This window comes from Equus quagga, chromosome 20 (assembly GCF_021613505.1).
Source record: "Equus quagga isolate Etosha38 chromosome 20, UCLA_HA_Equagga_1.0, whole genome shotgun sequence".
In the NCBI taxonomy this organism is placed as follows: domain Eukaryota; kingdom Metazoa; phylum Chordata; class Mammalia; order Perissodactyla; family Equidae; genus Equus; species Equus quagga.
Genome location: NC_060286.1, coordinates 9,912,634 through 9,936,753, shown reverse-complemented (window position 1 = coordinate 9,936,753; position 24,120 = coordinate 9,912,634). Strand labels below are relative to the sequence as shown.

The window sequence follows — 24,120 nt, the reverse complement described above, 5'->3', positions numbered from 1 at the left end:
AGAAGATAAAAGAAGCAAAAAGTATTTATCTGAAGAGAAGGCTGGCATTAATCTTGTGAGCCAATTGGGTTTTTACTATATATTTTTGTTATTCTTTAGAGAAAATTTAATTTGTAACATTAAAATCTGAATAATAATAGCCTGTATTATAGTGGGATTCTATAAAACAATAAGCTACACAAATGCATCATAAAGAACAGGAAACAAACAAACAGAAAACATTTTTGGACTCTCCCCTGAACCTCTGCCATATTGGATAATTTGAAGAACTCTCCAAACTTCTATATTCCTAGAGTCAAACTTGGATTTTAAAGTATGCTTTCTATTTGTGAAATTTGTGTGTATTTGTATCCTAATGCTAGCTGTACTGAGGCAGAGGACATATAAAGATATCACTGGAAAATATATTATTTCAATATCACCTTTATTTCCTACCTCAGTAGCCGCTGCAAATAATCATCAAGCTCCTTTGCTCGCACCTGGCATATGGACTCCATTTTTTCTAATTCACTTTCTTGACTTACAATCCAACTGTTAAGCTCCTTAATATGTGCTTTGGGCAGATGCTTCTTCACATGATTTAACACAGATGCCACCTGCTGTATTTTACTGCCTCTTCCTTCAAGAGCCAAGAAATCCTTAAGAAAGACAAAAAGTCAATTATGCCCTACTGGCAAACATAAGTATGGTCTCTGCCACTCCTAGGACACTTGTCCAAGCTAGTACATAGACATGCCATCTTCTTAACATCCTGTACAAAAGAAGGGCTATGGAGATATGGTTACCTCCAAAGCAAATGAACAAAAGATGACTTACATTAGCTCTAGAATGTGTGTGTACATATGCATTTGCATCTGACTTTCTGAGAACTACATTAAGCAACATAACACAGTGCCACCATGAAGATCAGTAGAAGTAGGACCAGGAACGCTGCATTTTTCTTTCCCGGCTCCGTTCAGCTTCTCCTAAATACTTGCTCCCTCTGGTAACCAACACGTAAAACTAAATGGACTGTGCTCTATTTAACTTTGTCCAAATCAGAAATTTATTTCAATGTTTGTGTTTCAAAGTTTGAGTATCAATTGCTGAGGCTCATGCAGTAGGCGAAGTTAAAGGCAAAAAAGAAAAGAATCGGGACTATAAAAAAGAGAAGAAAGGCAATTTTGTCAATAAAGAAAGGCATCATAAAAGCGAGAAATCAAACAGAGAGCATTTAATGCCGTCAATAAGCTTGAGAGCACGTCTTATCATCAAAACGAAAGTACTAAATAATCTACCCCAAAGTGATCAAGCTTTAAGGGTGCAATATGCATTTTACATGCCCCATGCACTTTGCCTTTTATCTCAGGCCACTACACTCCGAGCAGCAGTGCATTAAAAGTTCAAGAACAATTTTTTAAAGAAATATGGCTGCCAAAAGACAAAAAGTCAAGAGACCTCTTTCAAGAAAGTAAAGGGATTTCAAAGTCCAAATTAAGTACTCTTTATTTTTTATCAAACATGATTTTAACACAACTGAATTCACCAGCAAACACTAAGTTAAATAGCATCTTAGAATAGGTGTGAAAATAAAACTTGTGTAAGTCCCTCGAACCCTTACCCAGTAAACAGTTTCAAAATATTTGGAAAGAAGTCAGGTTATTTGGAAATATTCTATGCAGGGAAATCAGTAAATCAAAGTAATTATTATCTTATCTACTTAAATACAGGTCTACGCCTCCAGTATTCTAGTCTTGATAAATTTTTTTTGAAATTTATATATGTCTTACAGAAAGGTTTTGTAGCTTTTGTTCCACACTCTTTTTTGTTTCTGATGATTCAAAACAGTCCTTAAGGTTCATTTTAACGTTGCTGAACCAGTCATTAAAGTTCTTGCACTGATCTAGAGGAAAAACAAAACAAAAGCTGTATTCATTCAAGGGAGACTTCACACACCTTCTTAAAGCAAGAGATCTGGAAACTTGTTTCCCAAGCCATGGGTACAAGTCATTATGTAAAGCAGTAATAAGCTGAAACCCACATTTGAGGGCTAACAGAGCCGAGAAGGTAATCACGGTGTACTTTCCACACTAAGCCTCCTTTCCAAGCACAGAGGACACCCAGAGACACTTGCTCACAGGCACGTCCCAAGACTCACCGACCACAGAAAGAGGGTCAAACACTAGGACCCTGGTGACTTTCCTTCATGAAGTAACGATTTGTCATGTGAAAGAAATAGATGTATTGATGAAAGGCGTAGATCAGTGAGTGTTCCCCCAGCTAAAAAAATGGTATGAATATTGTTTCCTTGAATAAAATCTGTGCAACCATCTGTAAGTGAAGCTTAGATTAATTAGCCTTGTGTTCACAGTCCTTATTCACACTTTAAGAGTCCCAGAAACACAGCAAGAGATACACTGCACTCACCATTCAGTAACTTCGAAAAGTGATCTTGCAAAACACTTTTTTTGGTATTAAATAAATCACTGACGCTTTCATATTGCTTTTTTAATTCAGAGAGTTCAGGAGTCAGACAACCTATTTGATTCTCAAGTAATATCATACTGTGCTTTTGCTGTAAAATCTGCTGTTGTATCTCCTAAATATATAAACAAACAAAAAAAAAATATTAAGTCTTTAAAAAGACTCAATTGGCACAAAGCATAATACATCTCCATTATTTTTGTAAAAATCTAGATGATTATCTATCGGATGGATTCACTTTCTCTTAGCCAGTAAATGTATAACGCAATGTTATTTAATTTCTTTTCTTTCTTTCTTTCTTTCTTTCTTTTTTTTTGCTGAGGAAGGTCTACCCTGAGCTAACATAACATCTGGGCCACTCTTCCTCTATTTTATATGGGGTGCCACCACAGCATGGCCGACGAGTGGTATAGGTCTGCGCCTGGGATCTAAACTTGTGAACCCAGGCCACCAAAGTAGAGTGCACGGAACTCAACCACTATGCCACGGGGCTGGCCCCTGCAACACAATTTAATATCAAATGATTACTGTCCACAAAGCAATTCAAATACATACACAAAGTGTTTTTCTGAGTTTTTTCCCAAGCTTTCATTTTTTTATAATGATTTTTATTAAACTCAAGAGGCCAAGACCACCAGAAATAAGTGTGAAACTAAATCTGAACCACAGAAAAGAAGCAAGTGGGCAGGACCTCTAGTTTGGTAAAGATCTCCAAGCTGTCGGAAGGAGACAGGGCCTTTAAGAGGGACTCCGTCATTCCAATCTGGGTCTTGGCTTGGTCCAGATCCTCCCTTAGCTCAGCTGGGCTGCCACTGAGGGCACAGTAGTTGGGTTCTCCTGTTAAACGCATTTTTACATGCTCTATTTTGTTCAAAATAGAGGACTCCATGACCTGAAATCATGAAACACAAGAAGGATTGTAACAAACTTTATTTAACCACATTTTAGGATAAATGCACATTGCTAGAGAATGAGTTAAGACTTTGCTTCACTTCAATGTGAAACAAACTCTTCTCTACTTCCAATTCTACATCACTGATATAACAACTCGAATGTTGCCTGTAAAGAAAAAGAGTAACATGAAAAAACTTAAATTGACATCCCGACTTTTTTCTAAGAGCAATCTGAATCCTTCTCTCTAAAACAAGTCTTATCTAGCACACCTACTGAGATGCTATCTCATGGGGCTCATTAGAAAATATATTGAAACACACAGAAAAATTAAATAGCCAGCATTTACTGAGTGTTTACTATGTACGCAGCATCATGGTAAGCACTTCATATACAAAATGTAGGCTTCAGAAGGTTAAGTAACTTGCCCAAGATCACAAAGCTAGTAGGTAGCAGAGTCACGACCTCACCCAGAGAGTATGACTCCAGAGCTCATATTCAGCCACCTTACACTTTAATCTAAATAAAATTGTCACAGATCTCTTCACACAACGGAAAGTCACATTTGAAAGTCACAATCTCCCTGTTTCTCCATCTAGGGATTAAGAAACCTAGAATCATTGAGCCATATTCTCCTTCCTATGCCCAGGATGCTCAGGAGGAAACCCTGGTTACTTCACACGCAAGTACAGCAACCTCTCCCCTCCATACAAGAGGTCTGTGAAGTAAGTGAAATGAGAATACAAGGCAAAAAGTAGTATTATTCATCTTAAAAGTGGAACAAATATAATAAACTATGCTATTAAAAATTTGGTCGGACTTAATATAGGAATCTAATATAGGTGAATTAAGTAATGATCCTAATTTTATTTTAGGTTTAAGACTTAGAATTCTGGTTTATGAATGTTACTTTAGAGTACTTCAATCACAACCTTGAAATAAAAATTTTCTTACCTGCAATTCAAGAGGTATGTCACTACTTTGAAGCAAAGACTGTATTTTAGCCACTCTTTTAGAAAATTCTGAAGATTTTTGTTCATGGACTTGCAACTCTTCCTAAAACACACAATTTTAATGGAAAATATCTTTTTATTTTGTACTTTATTTTCTGGTACACACAATTGCTATTGTTAATATACAGAAATTAAGAGAGCCTTGAATTTCCCTAATCACTTGTTTTTTAACAGAGTCCTGGGAGTTACAAGCCCAAGTGCCTTCACGGGTCAGGCAAATGTTACAAGTGAGTGAAGCATTCTAGCTACAAGACAATAGAGAGGGGCTGGTCTGGTGCCACACCGGAAGGCAGCGCCTGCCTAAAGGCATCACATTTCATAGATGTGTACATATAAGCTGTGCCAACACACACACACACATGCACACACATTGTTGGCAGAATTTGGCCCACAGGCTGGCAGTTTCTAATACTTAATTTCAAATTTTTAAACAACTCGTACTTCAAGACAAATTTAAGTGACTCAGTGATAATTCATTTATACTTAGAAAGCCATAGTTTTACTTCACGACTATCATCATATACCTAGAAAACTCATAAATCTCCACACATTTTGAAAATCTTTTCCAAATGTAAAAAAACGGATATGTGAATTTAAAAGTGAATAAAATGACAAAATGAGAGAAAAAAATGAGATTTGAAGCATTAGAGTTAGCATACTGTAAAGTCATTATGCACACATACATAGATTTTAATATTACATTGAACCACACATAACTGCCAATACTGATGTTTTCTGACCTACCCACATAGTGATTTTATATAGTCCAGACTAATAATACATAAACAAACAAGCAATTATAAAGAACTCTTCCTAGAGTTAAAAGAGACAATTTTAATTTGTTCCAAATGGCAAAACCTGAGATTACTATTTGGAAACTAGTCTTTTTTGAAACTCTACACAAATGTTGATACTCAGCCTTATGTTTTTTCTAATTTTTTTTTTGATTTGATTTGATTTTTTCCTTTTTCTCCCCAAACCCCCCGGTACATAGTTGTATATTCTTCATTGTGGGTCCTTCTAGTTGTGGCATGTGGGATGCTGCGTCAGCGTGGTTTGATGAGCAGTGCCATGTCCGCGCCCAGGATTCGAACCAACGAAACACTGGGCCGCCTGCAGCGGAGAGTGCGAACTTAACCACTCGGCCACGGGGCCAGCCCCTCTAATCTTTTTTGAAGAACTGCTTAATTCAAATTATGACAGTTGGGGTTAATGGTCTTAGGGCAGGGAGTCTGTTTTTATAAAAAAAGTTTTATTGGAGCCCAGCTACTTTCAAGCATCTATGTATTGTCTATAAGTGACTGCTTTCATGCTACAACAGTAGGGTTGAGCAGTTGCGACAGTGACCAAATTATCTACAAGTCTAAAATAGTTACAATTTGGCCCTTTAAGAAAAAGTTTGCCAACCCTTTGGGTCTAGACTCACCACCTGGGAACAATTATGCATTTTGATGGGGCTTCTGCCAAGAGTTCTTAACCTTTTTATACTGTAAACCCCTCTGGTGGTCTGGTGAATCCTATGGACCCTTTGCATAATATTTTTAAAACAAAACATAAAATAAATTATGTAGGATGACAAAGGAAAACAATTACATTGGGTTACTGTTACCAAAACATTAAAAATAATTTATAATATAGTAACATATAGGCCTCTTTAATAATACCTTAAATAACAAGGTCTAGCAGTGGACCTACTAAATACCATAATTTCAAAGTAGTGATAAGGGGAATAGTTGCAACTACCAGATAACGATTTAAAAGTATCTGTGATTTTTTTGATAACAAAGTCATGCATAATGCTCATCCTATTATGTTTGTTGACTATGTTCATAATTGAAACAAATACTACCTTTTAGTCAGACATTCAGGAAAATAAAGATGTGACTGTCCCTATGTAAGATGATTTTATCAATGAACCTCTTGTGTGTGTGTGAACCCCAGATTAATAATACCTGCTAACATCTTCCTGGATATTATAAAGGAAAAGATAGAGTTCAGGTCGTACTCAAGGGATAATGAAAGAAATAAAAGATTTCTTTGTGATTTCTCTACTCCACTTCAAGAAAGCAAACAATATTAAAATGTCAACTGTATACAAAAAGACCACATATTTTATCTCTGTTCAATTACCCTCAGCTTTTCTCTTTCTTCTTCAGTCAGTTGATGTAATCCCATTTCTTGAAGGACCTTTTCAGTCCACTCATCAATGACATTTTTTAAGTTAAAAAGTTTGTCCCATAAAGCAAGAGCTCGACCAAGATTTTCATAGTAGTCTTCTGTCTTCTCATTTATCTACCACAATTAAAAAATAGAAATAACACAGTCAATGGTGAAAAGTATGAGAACCATTGTTTCAGTTGAACACTATTTTTAAGTAGAATTTTAGTTTATCTTTACTGGATATTTTGCTTTATTCATCAACAAAAAAAATTTGCTTTAACATATCACATAGTTCTTTCTACAAAAAAACTTGTTTGATATGCTGCAGCTTATACACAACTGAAAGCAACAGTCTCCCTAATTTCTAAACCACAATAAATAAAAAGTGCTTTTTTAAAACCCACATACAAGAAAGTACGACAGATAAATTCTTAATTTGTAGCTCCTAAAAATGTCATTACCACTCACCAAAAATGTATTAAAAATATATATAGTTGAACATCAATATCCTGCACAGATGAGTAATATATTAACTAGTTTATTTTAAATAAGTTGAGCATGCACTTTTATATCTGAAAGATTACAGACCCATTTGTTAGCAGTGCCTAACTCTGGCGTGAAGACAATTCCTAAGTTATGAATTATATATGATGTGAACATTTCTACAGTGAGCACTTTTGAATTCTGTAAATAGATAAAAATACTAAGGATACAATAGAAAAGATGAACTTAATGTTATAAAATGGAATTTCTAGTCAATTAAATTATCACTTACATCAAGCCATCTATCCACAATAATATTAGCCTCTTTCTCAAAAGGAGGCTCTTCAAAGGTTCTCATTTTATTTAGATGGAATTGTAGATTTTTGCAGATCTGGTTAATCTTGTCTACAATTTCTAAATGCTCATTAAATTCTTCTTTGACAATTTCAATCTGTAAAAAAGATGCAAAACGTTTTGATATACTGACATAGACAAACTGGTAAGAATCACAATTCTATTACTGGCTTTTATTGTGCCACTTTCTCAATGAAAACATTTTAGACTATTAGCCATCTGGTTTATCAATAATCCTATATCCAAATTTCTTCCCATTCTGCATGATGAAATATTTATAACGGTCTAAAACCATGTTTTTTGTCCATGCAAAACAATATTCTACCCAAAAAGGCACCTCCATTCAATGGCATAAAAAATGATAGTTCCTAGATTCCTGTGAAAGGAATCAGCATTGTAACATTGAAGAACCTAAGTGCTCATCTGAATAGAAGAGACAGAACTCTAAAACATCTGTAATATGACTTCTGGTTTAATCTTCCATGATTCTAACTCCAACGTCATTTCTCACATGGAAGGTGAAACACTACATTATCAAAAGGCCAATGTTCTTAGACTCCAAAATAAAATTTGATTGTTGACTAACATAATCCTAATGTTTCACTCAATTTATTAATCTTACGTGAGCATTTTAACAATTATATAAAATTTGAAAACAGTGACTTCTCATTAGCAAAAACCTAAAAATTATACACCTTAGGAGGATTTCCATTTCTGAGAATATGGAGTAGACAAACTTTTCCCTATCTTTCCCACTACGTACAACTGAAAACCCTGGGCATCACATACAAAACAAACTTAAGAAGACTGAAAAGTGGGGAGCTCAAGAAGGGGGAATAGCTGAGGCATCAGCTCATGAAGACAACCTGGCGATGAGTTCCCTGAATCCTCAGATCTCCCAGACTGTGCTGGAGAAGCCAACACCTGGTAATATCAATGGACACAGACAAAAAAAGGCCCCAAGGAAAGCCCGCTCTCTTCAGCCAAAGAATGAAGAATTAGTCAACTTAGCAAGACAGAAAACTTTCAGAAAATAATTGCTCACCAGAGCCAAAAACCACAGAAAAAACTGTGGCCCAACCCCCACCCAGCCAGCAAAGGTTAAGTGCAAAGCCTAGACTTCCACCGTCACCAGGCTGTAACAGGAGCCCCACCCACACCCAACCAGGATAGTGTCAGAGAAGGCCAGGTAGAGAGCTGAGACTTTCATTCTAGCCGGGCAGTAACAAAGCACTCCCCACTGGGATGTCCATGGAGGTCATGCAGGCAGCTGCAAGGAGGAGCCAGGAAGCTGTCAATGGAGGGTAGGGAGCCAGAACTCCCACCCACAACCAGCAATAACAAGGAGCCCCCTATCTTAAGTGTCAAGAAATTGTCCTTATTTGCAGATGATGTGATCATCTATGTAGGAGATCTCAAGTAATCTACAAAAATACTCCTAGAACTGATATGTGGGTTCAGAGAGGTCACAGGATACGAGATAAACATATCAAAATCAATTGCACTTCTCTATACTAGCAATGAATACATGGACACTGAAATTAAAAATATAACACCATCTACAATTACTCAGAAAATCAAACACTTAAGTGTAAATCTAACAAAACAAGAATAGGACTTATTTGCTAAGAACTACAAAATGCCGATGAAAGAAATCAAAGATCTAAATAAATGCAGAGAATACCAAGTTCATGGATCAAAAGACTCAACACAGTAAAGATGTCAATTCTCCTGAAACTGATATACAGTTTTAATGCAGTTATTTTCAAATCCCAGCAATATTATTTTATAAATATAGAAAAGATTACTTAAAATTTATATGGACTGGTAAAGGAACTATAGCTAAAACATGTGAAAAAGAAGAATAAAGTAGGAAGAATCAGTCTATTTGATTTTAAAACCTATCATATAGGTAAAAGTAATAAAGATTACGTGGTACTGGCAGACAGATAGACACATAGATCAATGGCAAAGAATAGTGAACCCAGAAATGGACCCACACAAATACACCCAAGTGATTTTTGACAAAGGGACAAAGGCAATTCAATGGAGGACAGAGAGCCTCTTCAACATATGGTGCTGGAGCAACTGGATATCTACAGACAAAAGCATGAACTTTGACCTAAGTCCACACATTGTACAAAAACTAAGTCTAAATGGATGGATGATGGACCTAAATGTCAACCATAACACTATACAACTTTTAGGAAAAAAATAGGAGAAAATCTTCAGGATCTTGAGGTAGGCAAAGAATTCTTAGACTTTCACACCAAAAGCGCAATCCATGAAAGGAAAAATTGATAAATTAGTCTTTACCAAATTAAAAACTTTTGGTCTGCAAAAGACCCTGTTAAGAGAACGAAAAGACAAGCTACAGTTTGGGAGAAAATATTTGCAAACCACAAATCCGACAAATGACTATTATCTAGAATATATAAAGAACTCTCAAAACTCAACAGTAAAAATAATCAATCTAACTAGAAAATGGGCAAAAGACATTTCACCAGAGATGACGTACAGATGGCAAACAAGCACAAGAAAAGACGATCAATATCCTTAGCAATTACGGAAATGTAAATTAAAACCACAATGTGATACCACTACATACCTATCAGAACGAGTAAAAGAACAAATAGGGACAATATGTAATGCTGGCAAGGATGTGGAGCACTGGATCACTCATAAATTGTTGACGGGAATGTAAAATGCAACAGCCACTCTAGAAAACAGTCTGGCAGTTTCTTCAAAAACTAAATACACAATTAACATACAACTCAGCAACTGTACTCCAGGGCATTTATCCCTGAGAAGTAGAAATTTATGTTCACACAAAACCCCCTACAGGAATGTTTATAGCAGCTTTATTTATAATAACCAAAAACTAGAAGCAACCCAGATGTCCTTCAGTGGATGAAAAGTTAAACTGTGGTGCATCCATACCATGGAATATTACTTAGCAAGGAAAAGGAAAACAGACTATTGATACATGCAAGAACCTGAATGAATCTCCAGAGAAATAAGCTATGTGAAAATAGCCAATCCCAAAAGGTTACCTACTGTCTGACTTGATTCATATAAGATTTTTGAAGTGACAAGTTATAGAAAGGGAGAACATATTAGTACTTGTGAGGAGGTGGGGGCAAGAGGGAAGTGGGTACAGCTATAAAATGAGAACACGAGAGATCCCTGTGGTGATGGAAATGTTCTTTATCTTGAACCTATCAATGTCAGTATCCTGATTGCAACATTGTACTATAGTTTTATTAAGATTTTACCACTGGGGAAACTTAGTAAAGGGTACACAGGATCTTTCTGTATTATTTCTTACAACTGCATGTGAATCCACAATTATCTTAAAATTAAAAGTTTAATTTAAAAAATTAAAATTACAAAAAATTTTTTTAAATGGAAAAAACATAACTAGGGATGTTTCTGCCTCCTGACTGGATGCTGACAGATACACAGAGAGAGCTGAGATGCAAACTCAGGTGTTTTTTCTCCTGGTTCAGGACTCTTTGCATTGGAGCATAACAAATGCTTCTTCAATTAAATGAAAAAAATACATATACGTATCCTAATTTTTACTACATTCAAAGGACCTTGTCGTTACATTGACACAGCTACCACTGGGAGAGGAGAAAAGAAAGAGCCGGAGACGGCACTTTCAGCATTGACAGGAATTGTGGGCTTTGTTCTACAATGAATGGAAGGGGTAAAAAGAAAACCAGGCTCCCTCTGACATCTCCCAAACTGTATAGTCCCCTGACATCCTAGGCTTCTAGTCTTACTTTCGCACTTCTCTCTTTCATTAAAGAGAGTGGAAACCTGGCACCATGTCCCAGGTTTGGTTTTAAAGGACAAAAATTCTCAGTGGTATCCTATTTCAGCCATGGGTGCAAAGTATCGTGACAATACACACCACAGAAACTGATTGTTCCTGAAGACAGTACCCAAGTCATCACAAAACTAACTGAAAGTTACGTTAACAAGCAGTACTAAAGTTTGCTTTTGTCAGACAGTTATAAAAGCGCCTGAGAAAAGAATTAAACACTAGTGTGCTAGAACTTCTATATCTTCCATACAAAATAATCCATTATTTCAGCAAATACATGAAGCGCCCCTATGTTAGATACCACACTAGAAACAAGGATTCTTAACAAAATAAGAAAAGCCTGGACTTGTATACATTTCTCAAAGGTAATTACAGCTATTTTAATAATTTTTAAAACGCCTTTGCAGTCAAACCTTTACAGTTGAGAAAGGGGTACAGACAAAGCACAGTTAACCAATTTTTACTTCTGCCATTTACATATTCCAAACGCGTTTTCAGGGAAAGCAATATTATGATGATTGAAACATGACTTTGTAGTCAGATAGATATGGGTTTAAATAGTGATTCTGCCATTTATTAGCCATATAATCTTGGCAAAGTTACTTAATGTCTAGCCCCACTTTTTTTCCTTTTCTACAGAAAAAGTTGCCAAGCTGTCCAAATGCCAAGACACCAACTGGACCATATTTACTAGTGAGCAGGATCAGTGTGCCTGAAAAATCAACACACAGATAGGGCTCTTTTTTCTGCTTCGTGTTGCTTCCTTCCTGTTGAACAGCTGAGAGTTGCAGCTCCTTGAGACCAGCACTATGCACCCCCCTTCACATGAGCTGAAGAACTCAGGTCACCGCCTCAGTATCTGAGCTACTCCGGGCAGCCAAGAAAAGGGTGATAAGATTCCAAGATTTGGATTTAGATCCGGACAAAACAAAGGCCTTGTGGACACTGCATGCTCGAACCCATTTTTTACTAGAGAATTTGTTGAGGCCTGGCCATTTGTGCAGATAATAATAAAGCAGTACCATTTGGTCTCATTTTTTTACTATATATCTCCCTTGACAATCCCACAGAAAATCAGGAAAACTGGCAGCACAGGGTTGGGAATTCTTTGCTCTTTGTTCATAACAATATCTTAATAACATTAAAACCCCTACAGAAAGAAAAAAAAAAATTGGGGCCGGCCCCGTGGCCGAGTGGTTAAGTTCACGCGCTCCACTGTGGCGGCCCAGGGTTTTGCCAGTTCAGATCCTGGGCGCAGACATGGCACCACTCATTAGGCCGTGCTGAGGCAGCGTCCCACATGCCACAACTAGAAGGGCCCACAACTAAAAATATTCAACTATGTACCAGGGGGATTTGGGGAGAAAAAGCAGAAAAAAAAAAACCCGGGGCCAGCCCAGTGGCGCAGCGGTTAAGTGTGCACATTCCGCTTCGGTGGCCCAGGGTTCGCCAGTTTGGATCCTGGGTGCAGACATGGCATCGCCTGGCAGGCCATGCTGTGGTAGGCGTCCCACGTATAAAGCAGAGGAAGATGGGCACAGATATTAGCTCAGGGCCAGTCTTCCTCAGCAAAAAGAGGAGGATTGGCAGCAGATGTTAGCTCAGGGCTGATCTTCCTCAAAAAATAAATAAATATATAAACCCTACAGTTACTTCCAAAATTCTCTAAGCCATAGTTTTCTCACCAGCATAACAGGGATAAAAATACTTACATTACACAGTTATTGTGAGAATGAAATGATATAATAATATGCAAAGCACTTGGCACACAATGAAAAAGCCATCAATGATAGAAGTGACCATTAGCATCATCGTTACTATCATTTTTATTATTAGTAATAGTAGTATTACTTAAAACCTCAAGCCCACATGATAATCTTATTTGGAAATAAAACCAATTTTGCTGGCTTCAGGGTTTTTCAGCTTCTGGGGCAAATCATTTACTGGAGTAGATGGGGCATGTTTGGCCAGTGAAGAAAGAAGGAAATTAGTAAATTTATAAAGTGCTGCAATGAATATCTTTGGTATTAAGAATTTTTCCATATTTAAGATTACATCCTTAGGATATATTCCTAGAAGTAAAATATTTGGACAAATGGTGGAAAGATTTTGAAATATCTTGAATAACATTGTCAAAGTATTTTCCAAAATGGTAGTACTAACATACTCTTTCACCAGCAATATAAAGAGTGCTTATTTCATTGACTATCAAAAAGCTAAACAAAGGTATTTTCAAGTAATTTGGGTTTCCTTTGATTACCTGTGAGGTTGAACTATGTCTCTTTTTTTTTTTTTTTTTCTGACAATTGTCCATTTATTTCCAAAGTACAAATATCCATTTGGATCTCAGTGATTTTCTCACTAATTTTTATGAGTTCTCTACACATTATTGTAAACCTTCCCCGTCATATTTATTGAAAATACTTTTCTACTTTAAAGCGTTACTTTTAAGTAAAAAATTGAAGCTTCCCTTGATGTTGTTAAAAGAACTTACTGGAAGTTTAATAAAATAAAAAATTCCCAGCAACTGGGAAGTTTAATAAAATTACTTGCTAACAACCAGGTGTATCAAGTAGACTAGATTTCATACAGACTTTTGACACTTTGTCATAAAACCAACAGGAAAAGCCACTTTCTGAAATATGGTAATATACTGTAATATAGTGTATTCTTCTCTAACTATTCCATTCTTCTGCCACTCTGGTTGATGCCCACATAAAACTGTAGGAAATAATGACACCTAGTGTCCAAAAACATTGTTCTTATTAGAATACAAAGTTGTGATTGGCGAGGCTATGAACACAGATGGAGCAACTTGGAGATGAACTCACATGGTTTTACAAAAGCTAATAAATTGAAAAGTAATTTTTCCTTTGTCCATTAACAACAGAGAGGATTTTCCTACTCTCTTCATGCTCTCAAGGCTGCAGTGAAGTCTCAGGTTCCTTTTAGGTAGAAGGCCAGCACAATGACCGTTACAACCCTAGGGGGCAATCCTCGACTCCAACAGAACCACACGGCTGGTGTCAGAAGGCAAAGCGAAGCAACCCAGCATCAACCTGGGGACTGATTCTTTCCAAGCCCTGATGAGAAAGTCAATAAATTCTTAAATATCTGGTAAGATAGAGTCCCTAGTAACTTCTTTGAAGCCAAGTTTTGAAAATGACTCTATTTATAATATCCTCTTTGTTGTCGGGCTTTTAAGTAAGGCCACTGTGTAGCTTCCTTTGGAATTTGGACTCACCTCTGCTATCCTTTTCTTCAGATTCTCCTTTCCCATGTATGAAGCCTGAAGGGAGATGATATTCTCTTCTTTTTGAATCAAAGTTGTCAGGACACTTTTAAAACTCTGATATTGTTTTAAGAGCTCCAAAACTCTCTCACATTGGTCAAGGCTATGAAGAGAAAAAAACGTAAAACAGCTAAACGTCTGAAGAAAACAAAACCATTCTCTCTCTTTGTAAGTATTCTACAATAATGGCTAATAAGTTATATAAGGATTTTTCATCTTGACATGGTTTAACATTGTTTTACCAATTTATTTTAAGAATGATGGCACATTCATTTATCTGGCAAATGGATGGTATAAATAATCACTGGATTAGTATTTTCACCAGATTGATGGCTGGACACTAATTAGTCACGTGACCTTAGATAAGGCACTTTAGCCCTCTGTGGACCTCAGTTCTTCCCTCTGTAAAACTGAAGATAGACTAGACCAAATACCACAGGCAGGCTTCATCTTGACCACTGTACACTCAGGTTCCGGCAGAAAACAGGAGGTATACTCAGATGGAGTTCTGTGGTGAAAGGACCACGGAGAGCAGAGTTAAGGGAAATCGTCAGAGCTTAGGTACCCAGGGACTAGGCAACGTCACAACAGGCATGCCACTTGGCCCAAGGGGAAAGGGAGAAAGTGTCCTGAGCCAAAGAGGAGGGCATAGCAAGAGTTGCCAGAACCACTTGTTGAAAAGGGAAGGAATTAAGACAACACTGACCTCTTTCTCTTCTTGTCTTCTCATCTGTTAGTACCTCCTACTTCCTAACCCAACTGGAACCCTTGGCCTGAGTGGTACAGTCTGTAGGGATCAGGCCTCCTGACCACTGCCACCCGCAGGCAGAGAATAAAGGAGAGAAGGTATGGATGAAGAATAGTCAGCAGAATGGCCAGCTGGGACTCATAGGTAGTGGCTGTCACACAGTTAAAAAACTTTTGAGCCTTGACCAGGCTCCGTAGGAAAGACTGTGGTAATTGACAGGCAACATCTGCCATTCAAGGAAGGTGGTGTGGTAGAATAACGTCCCCACCCCCAAGGATGTCCACATCCTAATCCTGCTTCTTGTGAATATGTCACCTTACATGGCAAAAGGGACTTTGCAGATGTGATTAAGTTAAGGATCTTAAAATGGGACATTATCCTGGATTACCCAAGTGGGTGAAATATAATTAGAAGAGTCCTTACAGGCAGGAGACAAGAAGATCAGAGTCAGAGAAGGAAATGTGGTGAGAGAAGCAGAGGGGAGAGAGGGAGAAAGCGAGAGAGAGTTTGAGATTAGAAGATGCTCCGCCGCTGGCTTTATTTAAAGATGGAAGAAGGGGACACAAGCCAAGGAATGTAGTAGGAGGCTCCAGAAGATGGAAAAGGCAAGGAAACAAATTCTCTCCCAGGGCCTCCAGAAAGGAACGCAGCTTGATTTTAAGATTTCCAGCCTCCAGACTGCCGGAAAGGTTAGTTGTTTTTAAACCACTAAATTTGTGGTAATTTGTTCCTGCGGCAATAGAAAACTAATACAGGTGGAGGTGATAATTATAAATATACTAGCTATTTATTATCCCTCCTAGAGAACTCTTCAATTCATTTATCTAAGGTTCCAGGTCTTGCTCCAGACACTAGACCAGTGAGCTCCCCGCGTGAAACTCTTAAGTCTGCCCCACTTTTAGGCCCATGGGAGTGTGTTTTCAACATTAAAGTTTCAAAAAGTTAATTGTGCAACGGACAGTTTTTGGATTTGGGAGGGATTTTTTTCCCTTACCATTCAGTGACCGAAGCTTTTGCATTCTCCCACAAGAGGGCTGTCTCTTGGCACTGTTGACTCAGAGCTTTTTCCCTGCCATCTTTGAACTGTGGAAGAGAATCTGCCACTTCTTGCAGGTGTTTCTTTTCTTCTTCATATTCATCCAGATCCTTATCCAGTCTGATTAATGATTTTTTCCTTGATTATGAAAGAGAAAAATTTGATAGCTAATTATTACCCAATTTGATTCGGCACAAATATGGGTAATTTGGGGGAACACGCTAACCTTAATTTGTTCTCATGAGGGTTATGCCAAAATTACACAATCTTCTTACAGGGTTCCAGAGGCTCTTTGTATTTCCAGAATACTAATTTGGTGTTTTAAATATAACAAATATACAAAACCACAAGGAGTAACATTTCTCTCTGATGAACACATTTGTAAAGCATGTGTAAATGCATTGAGAGAAAAGAGAGACAGAGTATGAGTGTGTATATGAGTGGGGAAGACAACATGGTATGGAGAGAAGAAAAGAGACGGATGATAGAGCACTGCAAGCCACTAAGGAAGGGTGGAGGGAGCCAAGGAGGAAGGAAAGAGAAAGGGAAATCTTGCATTTCTACCTAGTGTACAACAGGCTCTCCCAGGCCAAAACGAGTCATTTGAACTAAGGGTTTTAACTTGCAAACTAATCCTGGCGGGATTAACCCCATTGACATAAATCTAAATTGCTTTTATCAGATACTCGTTGCCTTTACTTTCTTTGTTCCAGTTCTCTCTTGAATCCACTCCCATAAGGCTTTCTCTCTCTACTGCTCCTGCAAAACTGCTCCTCAAAATCTCCAGTAACCTCCACAGTGCTAAATCCATGTTCCATCCTCAGTCTTTGCTTCCTTCACTAGTCAGCAGCATTTGTAAGAACTGATCACTTCCTCCTCGTTGAAAGACCTTCTCACTTGACTCCAGGACTCTCTTGATTTTTCTTGTACTACATTGCCTACTCCTCAGTATCTGGCTGGTTCCTCCTCATCTCTCTGATCTCTTAACACGAAGTGCCCCAGAGTATACAATGTGGACCTCTTCTCTTGTCTATCTAAACTCATTCTGCTAGCAATCTTAACCATTTCATGGCTTTAAATAGCATATTAAAATGCCAATGACTCTCAAATATATACCTCTAGCCTAGACCTCTCTCCTGACTCCTGATGCCATCTTTTTTGCGGACAGCAATAACAAAATGGAATAAGATATGTATAGGCTTCTAAAATGGAGCTGGGAGGCCATTAAGGAAGTGGGGTTTATGCAGCACATACACTACATCCACCACCAGATGTTAAGTGAACTTTTGAGCTTTATCTGACACCAGAGGTCACGTCTTGAAGCACTTCCTCATTCCAAAAATGGACAGTCTGCCTAGATACAACCCAAGGACCAACTACATGTTGGCAAGTCAGCTCACCCCATGAGCTGTTCAATACAAACCTTTATGGGTCTGTGTCTTTTGCCTTTATAAACTCCTGCTTCCCTTGTCTTTCTCGGAGCACATTTTGAGTTTCTACCTGAATCTGTGTCTCCTTAATTGCAATTCTAATTGCCAAAAAAATCTGCTGTTTGAGTTATAGTGGATTTTTTCTCTGGTCAACAATTTTTAAGAGTCTTGTTGATATTGCTACTTGAATGTGAAATAAGTATTTTGAACCTACCATTTCTAAAACTGAGCACACCTGATCTTTCATTCAATACCTGACAAACTTCAGTCTTTCTCATCTCAGTTAATGGTAACTCCATTCCTCTAGTTGCTCAGGTCAAACCTTGGAATCAGTCTTGACTCTAATCTTTCTTTTGCACCCCATGTACAATGTATTAACAAATCTTGTGGCCTCTATCTTCAAAATATACACAGAATCTTAACACGTTTCACCACCTCACCACTGGTCCATGTCACCATCCCTCATCTGGATTACTGCATAAATTAACCTAGACTTCCTCTGTCTTCCCCTGACTCCTACAGTTTATTTTCAACGTATCAGCCAAGACAGAACCTGTTACAATGAAAACCAAATCATTTCCCTCTGCTCAGAAGCCTCCAAAGACTTCCCATGTTACTCAGTCAACACACGGCCGCAAGTCCCTACAGGAGCTAAGCCCCATCACCTCCATTAACTCTCTGACCCCCTTTCACACCTCTTCCCCTCACTGCTGACCTTCCCACCTCCTACCTTCTCCTCTAACACACCACGCCCTGTCCCACATTTGGCCTTTGTACCTTCTGCTCCCTCAGCCTGGAAGTCTCTTCCTCTAGATAGTCACTTACTTGTTCTCTCATCCCATCTTCCTCAAAGGTCACCTTCTCACTAAAACTGTCCCTAACGACCCCATCTGATTTGCAACTCCCTCCTTCCTTCCTTAATTTTTCTCCATAGCTTTTATCACCATCAAGCATACTGAATATCTTACTCCTCCCACTAGATAATAAGCTCTATAAGGTGCAAGAATTTTTGTCTGTTTTGTTAACTGCTGAATCCCTGGTCCCTAAGACAGTGCCTGGCAAACAATACATATTTGTTCTACAAACAATTCAATTAAAAATTAAAGCAATTTGTTACTTACAAATGCATTTTTTCATTTATAAATTAATATTTAATTATTACTTATTTATAAATATATAATAAAAATTTATTAACAATTAAATTATCAACCTAATTAGTTATTAGTTCAACACCTCATTAAGAATTAGGGCACTATAGGAATGAAAGTCTCATTGAGACTTAGGTCACAGGGAAATTTCAGGGGGAAGAGCTTGGTCAGCTGAAAAGCCACAGAGAACACTGAGCCTGAGCGACTAGAGGTGGAGGAGGAGACTGAAGGTAGGAGTGATTTAGAAAAGAGAGGGGAGGTCCACAAAAGAGATTCTTGCAACATTTTCATTTTTAGGACCCGGAGGCCATACTCTGAAGGCCAAAATTAAAATAGCAGCACTCATATAGAAGGCTGCCAGCCTCAGTTTACTGCTCAGTCTTCAGAATCAACACTAACCTTAGCTTACCTCTTAAATTCAGCCCCATGTCCTCCCACTCATTCCCACTCTCATCCTGCTGGGAAGAGAGGAGGAGACCAAACAATGAAAGAAGCAGCATGGACAAGATGTGGCATGTGCATCTTCCACCACTTGTTTCTTTATTGACACATGTGTGGAATTTTCCAGGTCTTCCCCCATCGTGAGAACTCCAAAATAAATACAAGGCAGTAAAGAGACTTTGAAGTAACTCATGAATCTAATACATATCTTATTTCACTACTCCTTTGTCCATGACCATGTACACTTGTTGAAAAGTCAACAGAAAAGAATGCTGAACACTGAATAGAATGGATGGAATAGAAAGACATAGGAAGTATTTGGTTCACCTAACAGATATTTGAAAATACAGAGAAGTGTCGTCCTGCACGGAAATAGGCAGAAACCATACTTACCTTTGTTTCACAGCTGGAACGGTTGGATCCTTCAGACCAATTTTACTGATTTGATCGTGCACGTCTTGGATATTTTTCCGGAGTTCATTATTTTTGAAAATACAAGTCTCTAGTAACTTGTCTTCTTCAGTGAGTTCCTCCTGTGTGCCATAGCCACCTTTTTCAAATACGTTTTTGGACAAAGCATCAAGAAGTTTTTCACAAGAGCTGTCTTCACCCTGTTCAGCATCTTTAAAGCTTATATTAAGCATCTTCAAACATTCATCCAAATGTCTGGCCTTGTCTTTCATCACCTGGATTTCTCCCTCTTTCTTTCCTACTGTCAAAGTACTTTCTGGTTCCACCTGTGTCTCTGAGGCTGAAAGGTCTGTAACAAGCTCAGGAGAGAGTTCAGCTGTTCTCAGAGAAGCCAAAAAGTCTTCCAGCACTTTGAGGGCATCTTGACTCCTCTGCACCTTGTGGTTCATTTCTTCAAGTTGTGTTCTGTGTTCCAATATAATATTCTGTGTTACATGTAGATCAAGAGGGTGTAATTCCTTTAATGCAGAGTTGCACGACTGTTCCAAATTGTTACATATTTCAATCTGTTTTGCTATGGAATCTTGGATAGTCTAAAATAAAGGTAAGGAAAGCTGAAAAGACTGAGGCAAAAAAAGACAGTGAACGTCAGAAACTAACCTCAAATTATGTGACTACATTTGATCTAGAAACCTGCTTCTCAGTGTAACCAGGGCTCATAGTTTCTACAGAAGGAAACATTTTAATTACAAACGGTCAGATGGCCCAGCTGTTTCATTATCTCATCCTCTTCCTGATGTTTCAATCCCCAAAAGCAAACAGGTATATAAATATATTCCTTCGAGGAGAATAATTAGAGATTGAACTGTTGAGACATCTGTTTATAATCTGAAAAATAAAACTTAAGTGTTTTTTATTTAAGATGGGATATGGAATGAGTAAACTGCAGAATATGCTAATTTAAGCATATGGGTCTAGTACGATATTTAAGATTTTAGTCATTAGAGAAGGCATTCATAAGCCAGCCTTCATTTTGAATTCAAAGAAAATACCTCATTATTTACCCAGCATACCTACTTCCAAATTTGCAAGGAATTAAAGAGTTGAGAAATAAATACCAAGTCTAAATTAGTGAAGATCTTTCTCTCATGGCTTATATTCTAAACATATACTATTGATGTATAATTAACAATCCATAAACATGGGTAAATCTCTGAAGAATTGATTTATTCTATAAATATACTGTGATAACTTATATTTACCCCCAGGTGTTGATAAATGCCATCAGCATCACTGAGATGAAATTCTTGAATGGCCATTTCACGGAGGAGCAGGTCTGAGCCACAGAGAAGGAGCGATTCCTTCTCCACAGGTACCACAATCTGCAGTGCAGTCTCCAAAGACTCCATTCTGGGTGAAAAATAAACCAGGCATGAGGGAAAACACAGCAGAAAGATATCCTATAAAATATAGTAATGCCGTTAGTTAACCAAGAACAAAAAATAATTACCCAATAAAAATGCACACAATGATATATACAGATCATCACATTAAAACTCAAACCCAGCGATCCAAAGTGCCGAAGAATGAGTTGTTTCCTATATTCAGATGTTCTTCATAGTTTAATAGATACCACACTGAATGGAAATGTTTTGTAAAACATACGAAGCTTTTCCTTCTTTTTTGAAATACAAAATACTGAATGTAATATAACTTTGCCTTGAAGACAAAGAAATCTCATTATGAATACTAGTTATTTTATTAGTAAAAATATAATAGAGTTCAAAGAATAGGCTCTACTGATAATAAGTTGAAAGGTGTGACTCTGGATTAATAACGTACAGACTCTGAGTCTCAGCTTCCTCCTACGTAAATGGGGATATGGACAGAGGACACACTTCCTGCATATAGGTGATGAAACAGTGCTCTCATTGTAGAAATGAGGAATCAAGGCCTAGAGGAATTATGGGACATGGCCAAATTCATGCCCAAGGGGGCACAGCGGGAAGAGCGTGGCCTTTGGAATTCAATAGACTACGTTCCACTGAAGGCTCTGGCCAGTGGTGTGGCTTGGTTGTCTTATTTAGCCTCCCTGAGCATCAGTTTCCTCATCAGTAAAATGCAGTTATAATGGTAGCCCAACTTACGGTTGTTGTGACAACTAAATTAAATAACATACTTGGTATAGTACTAGTCTAGCTTAAAATGGCATTTAAAAATTTTCTAAATTTAGTAAATTCATGGTTAATAGATCTCAGTATTATACCTGGTATTAAGACTCATCTGAAGCTCTCTTTCTTTTTCCTTTAAACTGTCTCTTGTCTTAATTATAAAAGGCTTCTGTACGTCACTCTCAAGTTCTTCTAACTTCAGTGAAGTGATTTCAAACTCTTTCCAGCAAGCATCAGTTTCATTTTTTAAGACCTAGGTGAAATGCATAAATTAATTTATCACCTAATGGGCTAACAGGCACAATTATTCTGTTCTTACAAAATGAGATGTTCACAAACTATGGACACAAACACACAGCTTCAGGTGAAAATACATTAGAAAAATATTTTCCAACCATCTACAAGTGAAGTATCTTTCAGGGAACAATGATATTAACTGTGCTCTCAGAAGACCCATTCTGTGAAGTCAAGGGAGTCAACATTACGACCGTCAAAGGAATCCAAACTCCCCCCTAAGTTAGGTGCACAGAATACAATTCAGAAAGATACATACAGATGTAAGAACAAATACTCTGTTTCCTGTAGATAATACATCTTTGTTTCTCCCTAAACCAAAAGAAAATGGAAGTGAACCAAAACGGCTTCTATCAGTTGAGAAGTGAACGAAATTAATTTATTATTTATAATTAAACATCTAAAAACTCTGTACTATTCCAGTTCCTTATCTTGGTTCTTAAAAAAAAAAAAGGCACTGCTACAGAATTTTACTGAGTGTTCATCTGTATAATTTGTTCTTCACTTTCCCCAAGGATTAGTACAGCTTTGCTAACCAGCTATTCAGTCACTGGGGTAAGGTCCCCAGACAGTTTTGTAATTATGATGAAAACGTGCTAAATCCATGACTTGAAGAACAGAGATTTTAACATATGAATTTTGCTTATTTAGATGGAAAATTGAGAGAAGCCAGATGGTAGAGTATGACTCAGGAAGTGGCATCATGAAAGGAAGATAAGTAGAAAATACAGGAGGCATTGGAAGAACCACCCAGGGCCCTTTTCTCCACCTGAGGGGTTTTCTGTGAGAGTTCCCTGTAATGCATTTCCAAGCATACAGCAAGAATGTTGCACTGCGATGCTCAGATCACCTTCAAACCAAGAAAGATATTTATCTGTAGAGCTTCCAATTGCTGTGCCCACCACCAGATAGAGTTTTTTTCTGTAGCTCCTGAGTCAAATGGAAGACTCTCTCTGATGGGTCTCCAGAAGATCATCCATCACTTAGGGTGAAAACTCCCTCCACTGTCTGCCCCTTTCTTATTGCCCAACATCAGAGAGACAATGTGACAACTTAGTCAAGATGAAGAATGATTAAAACATGAGACCGGCCTCGTGCCCAAGTGGTTAAGTTTGTGCGCTCCGCTTCGGCAGCCCAGGGTTTCACTGGTGCGGATCCTGGGCGTGGACATAGTACTGCTCATCAGGCCATGCTGAGGCAGCGTGGCACATAGCTCAACCAGAAGGATCTACAACTAGAATACACAACTATGTGCTGGTGGGCTTTGGGGAAAAGAAGGGAAAAAAAAAAAAATGATTGGCAACAGATGTTAGCTCAGGTGCCAATCTAACAAAAAAAAAGAATGATTAAAACAAATATTCAGAGTCACTGGTTTTTCATGTATTGTTAATTTTGGAGCAAAAGAAGCAGCGTTTGTTGAAACTGCCTTCAAACATATTATTTTGACCAATTCATTTGAAGCCCTCATCCTCATCCCAAGCACAATCCAAAACCCTGCAGGCCACAAGATCGAGAGTACCAAAGCAGAGCATGAGCAATAACTTAGGATCCTGAACCAAAGTCTCTCCTGGGTTTGGTACTTGAACGCAAATCACTTTCTGGAATCAGGCGACATTAGAAATGCAATCCGACAAAGAGAGCACTTTGGAAACACCTCACATATGTGACCTCAACAAAAATGGTAAAGTCCATACTTACGGTGATATTATTTTCTAATAAAAGAGATAACTAGAGGAAAAATATTTCCAGTAATTACCTGTAGATCTGTCAGTTTTTCCTGCAGACAAGTGCTACTCCTGTCCCTGTCACTCGAGAAATCAGAAGTAATCCTGAATTTGCTGTTTTGCAGGTGTAGTTCAAGAGTTTCTCTGTGAGTTTCATATCTGAGAAAAAAATTAAATGCGATGTTACTTAATTTTAAAAATAAGACAAAAATTTTTTAAATTACTACCA

General features: G+C 37.8%; 1 protein-coding gene across 6 annotated transcripts in view; it reads right to left on the bottom strand.

The window, feature by feature from the left end:
* LOC124230766 (nesprin-2-like) overlaps positions 1–24,120 on the bottom strand; it is a 298,061-nt gene that overhangs the window by 160,672 nt on the left and 113,269 nt on the right. For all 6 annotated transcript variants that reach the window (XM_046647128.1, XM_046647127.1, XM_046647130.1 and 3 more), the window contains exons 27-39: positions 23,924–24,050; positions 21,969–22,126; positions 20,965–21,112; positions 19,685–20,295; positions 16,231–16,410; positions 14,441–14,591; positions 7,303–7,461; positions 6,498–6,659; positions 4,309–4,410; positions 3,155–3,355; positions 2,407–2,578; positions 1,770–1,882; positions 436–638 (exon numbers count right to left, since the gene is read on the bottom strand). In XM_046647128.1, the coding sequence (XP_046503084.1) occupies positions 436–638; positions 1,770–1,882; positions 2,407–2,578; positions 3,155–3,355; positions 4,309–4,410; positions 6,498–6,659; positions 7,303–7,461; positions 14,441–14,591; positions 16,231–16,410; positions 19,685–20,295; positions 20,965–21,112; positions 21,969–22,126; positions 23,924–24,050 (2,487 nt within the window). The remainder of the gene's footprint in view (positions 1–435; positions 639–1,769; positions 1,883–2,406; positions 2,579–3,154; positions 3,356–4,308; positions 4,411–6,497; positions 6,660–7,302; positions 7,462–14,440; positions 14,592–16,230; positions 16,411–19,684; positions 20,296–20,964; positions 21,113–21,968; positions 22,127–23,923; positions 24,051–24,120) is intronic.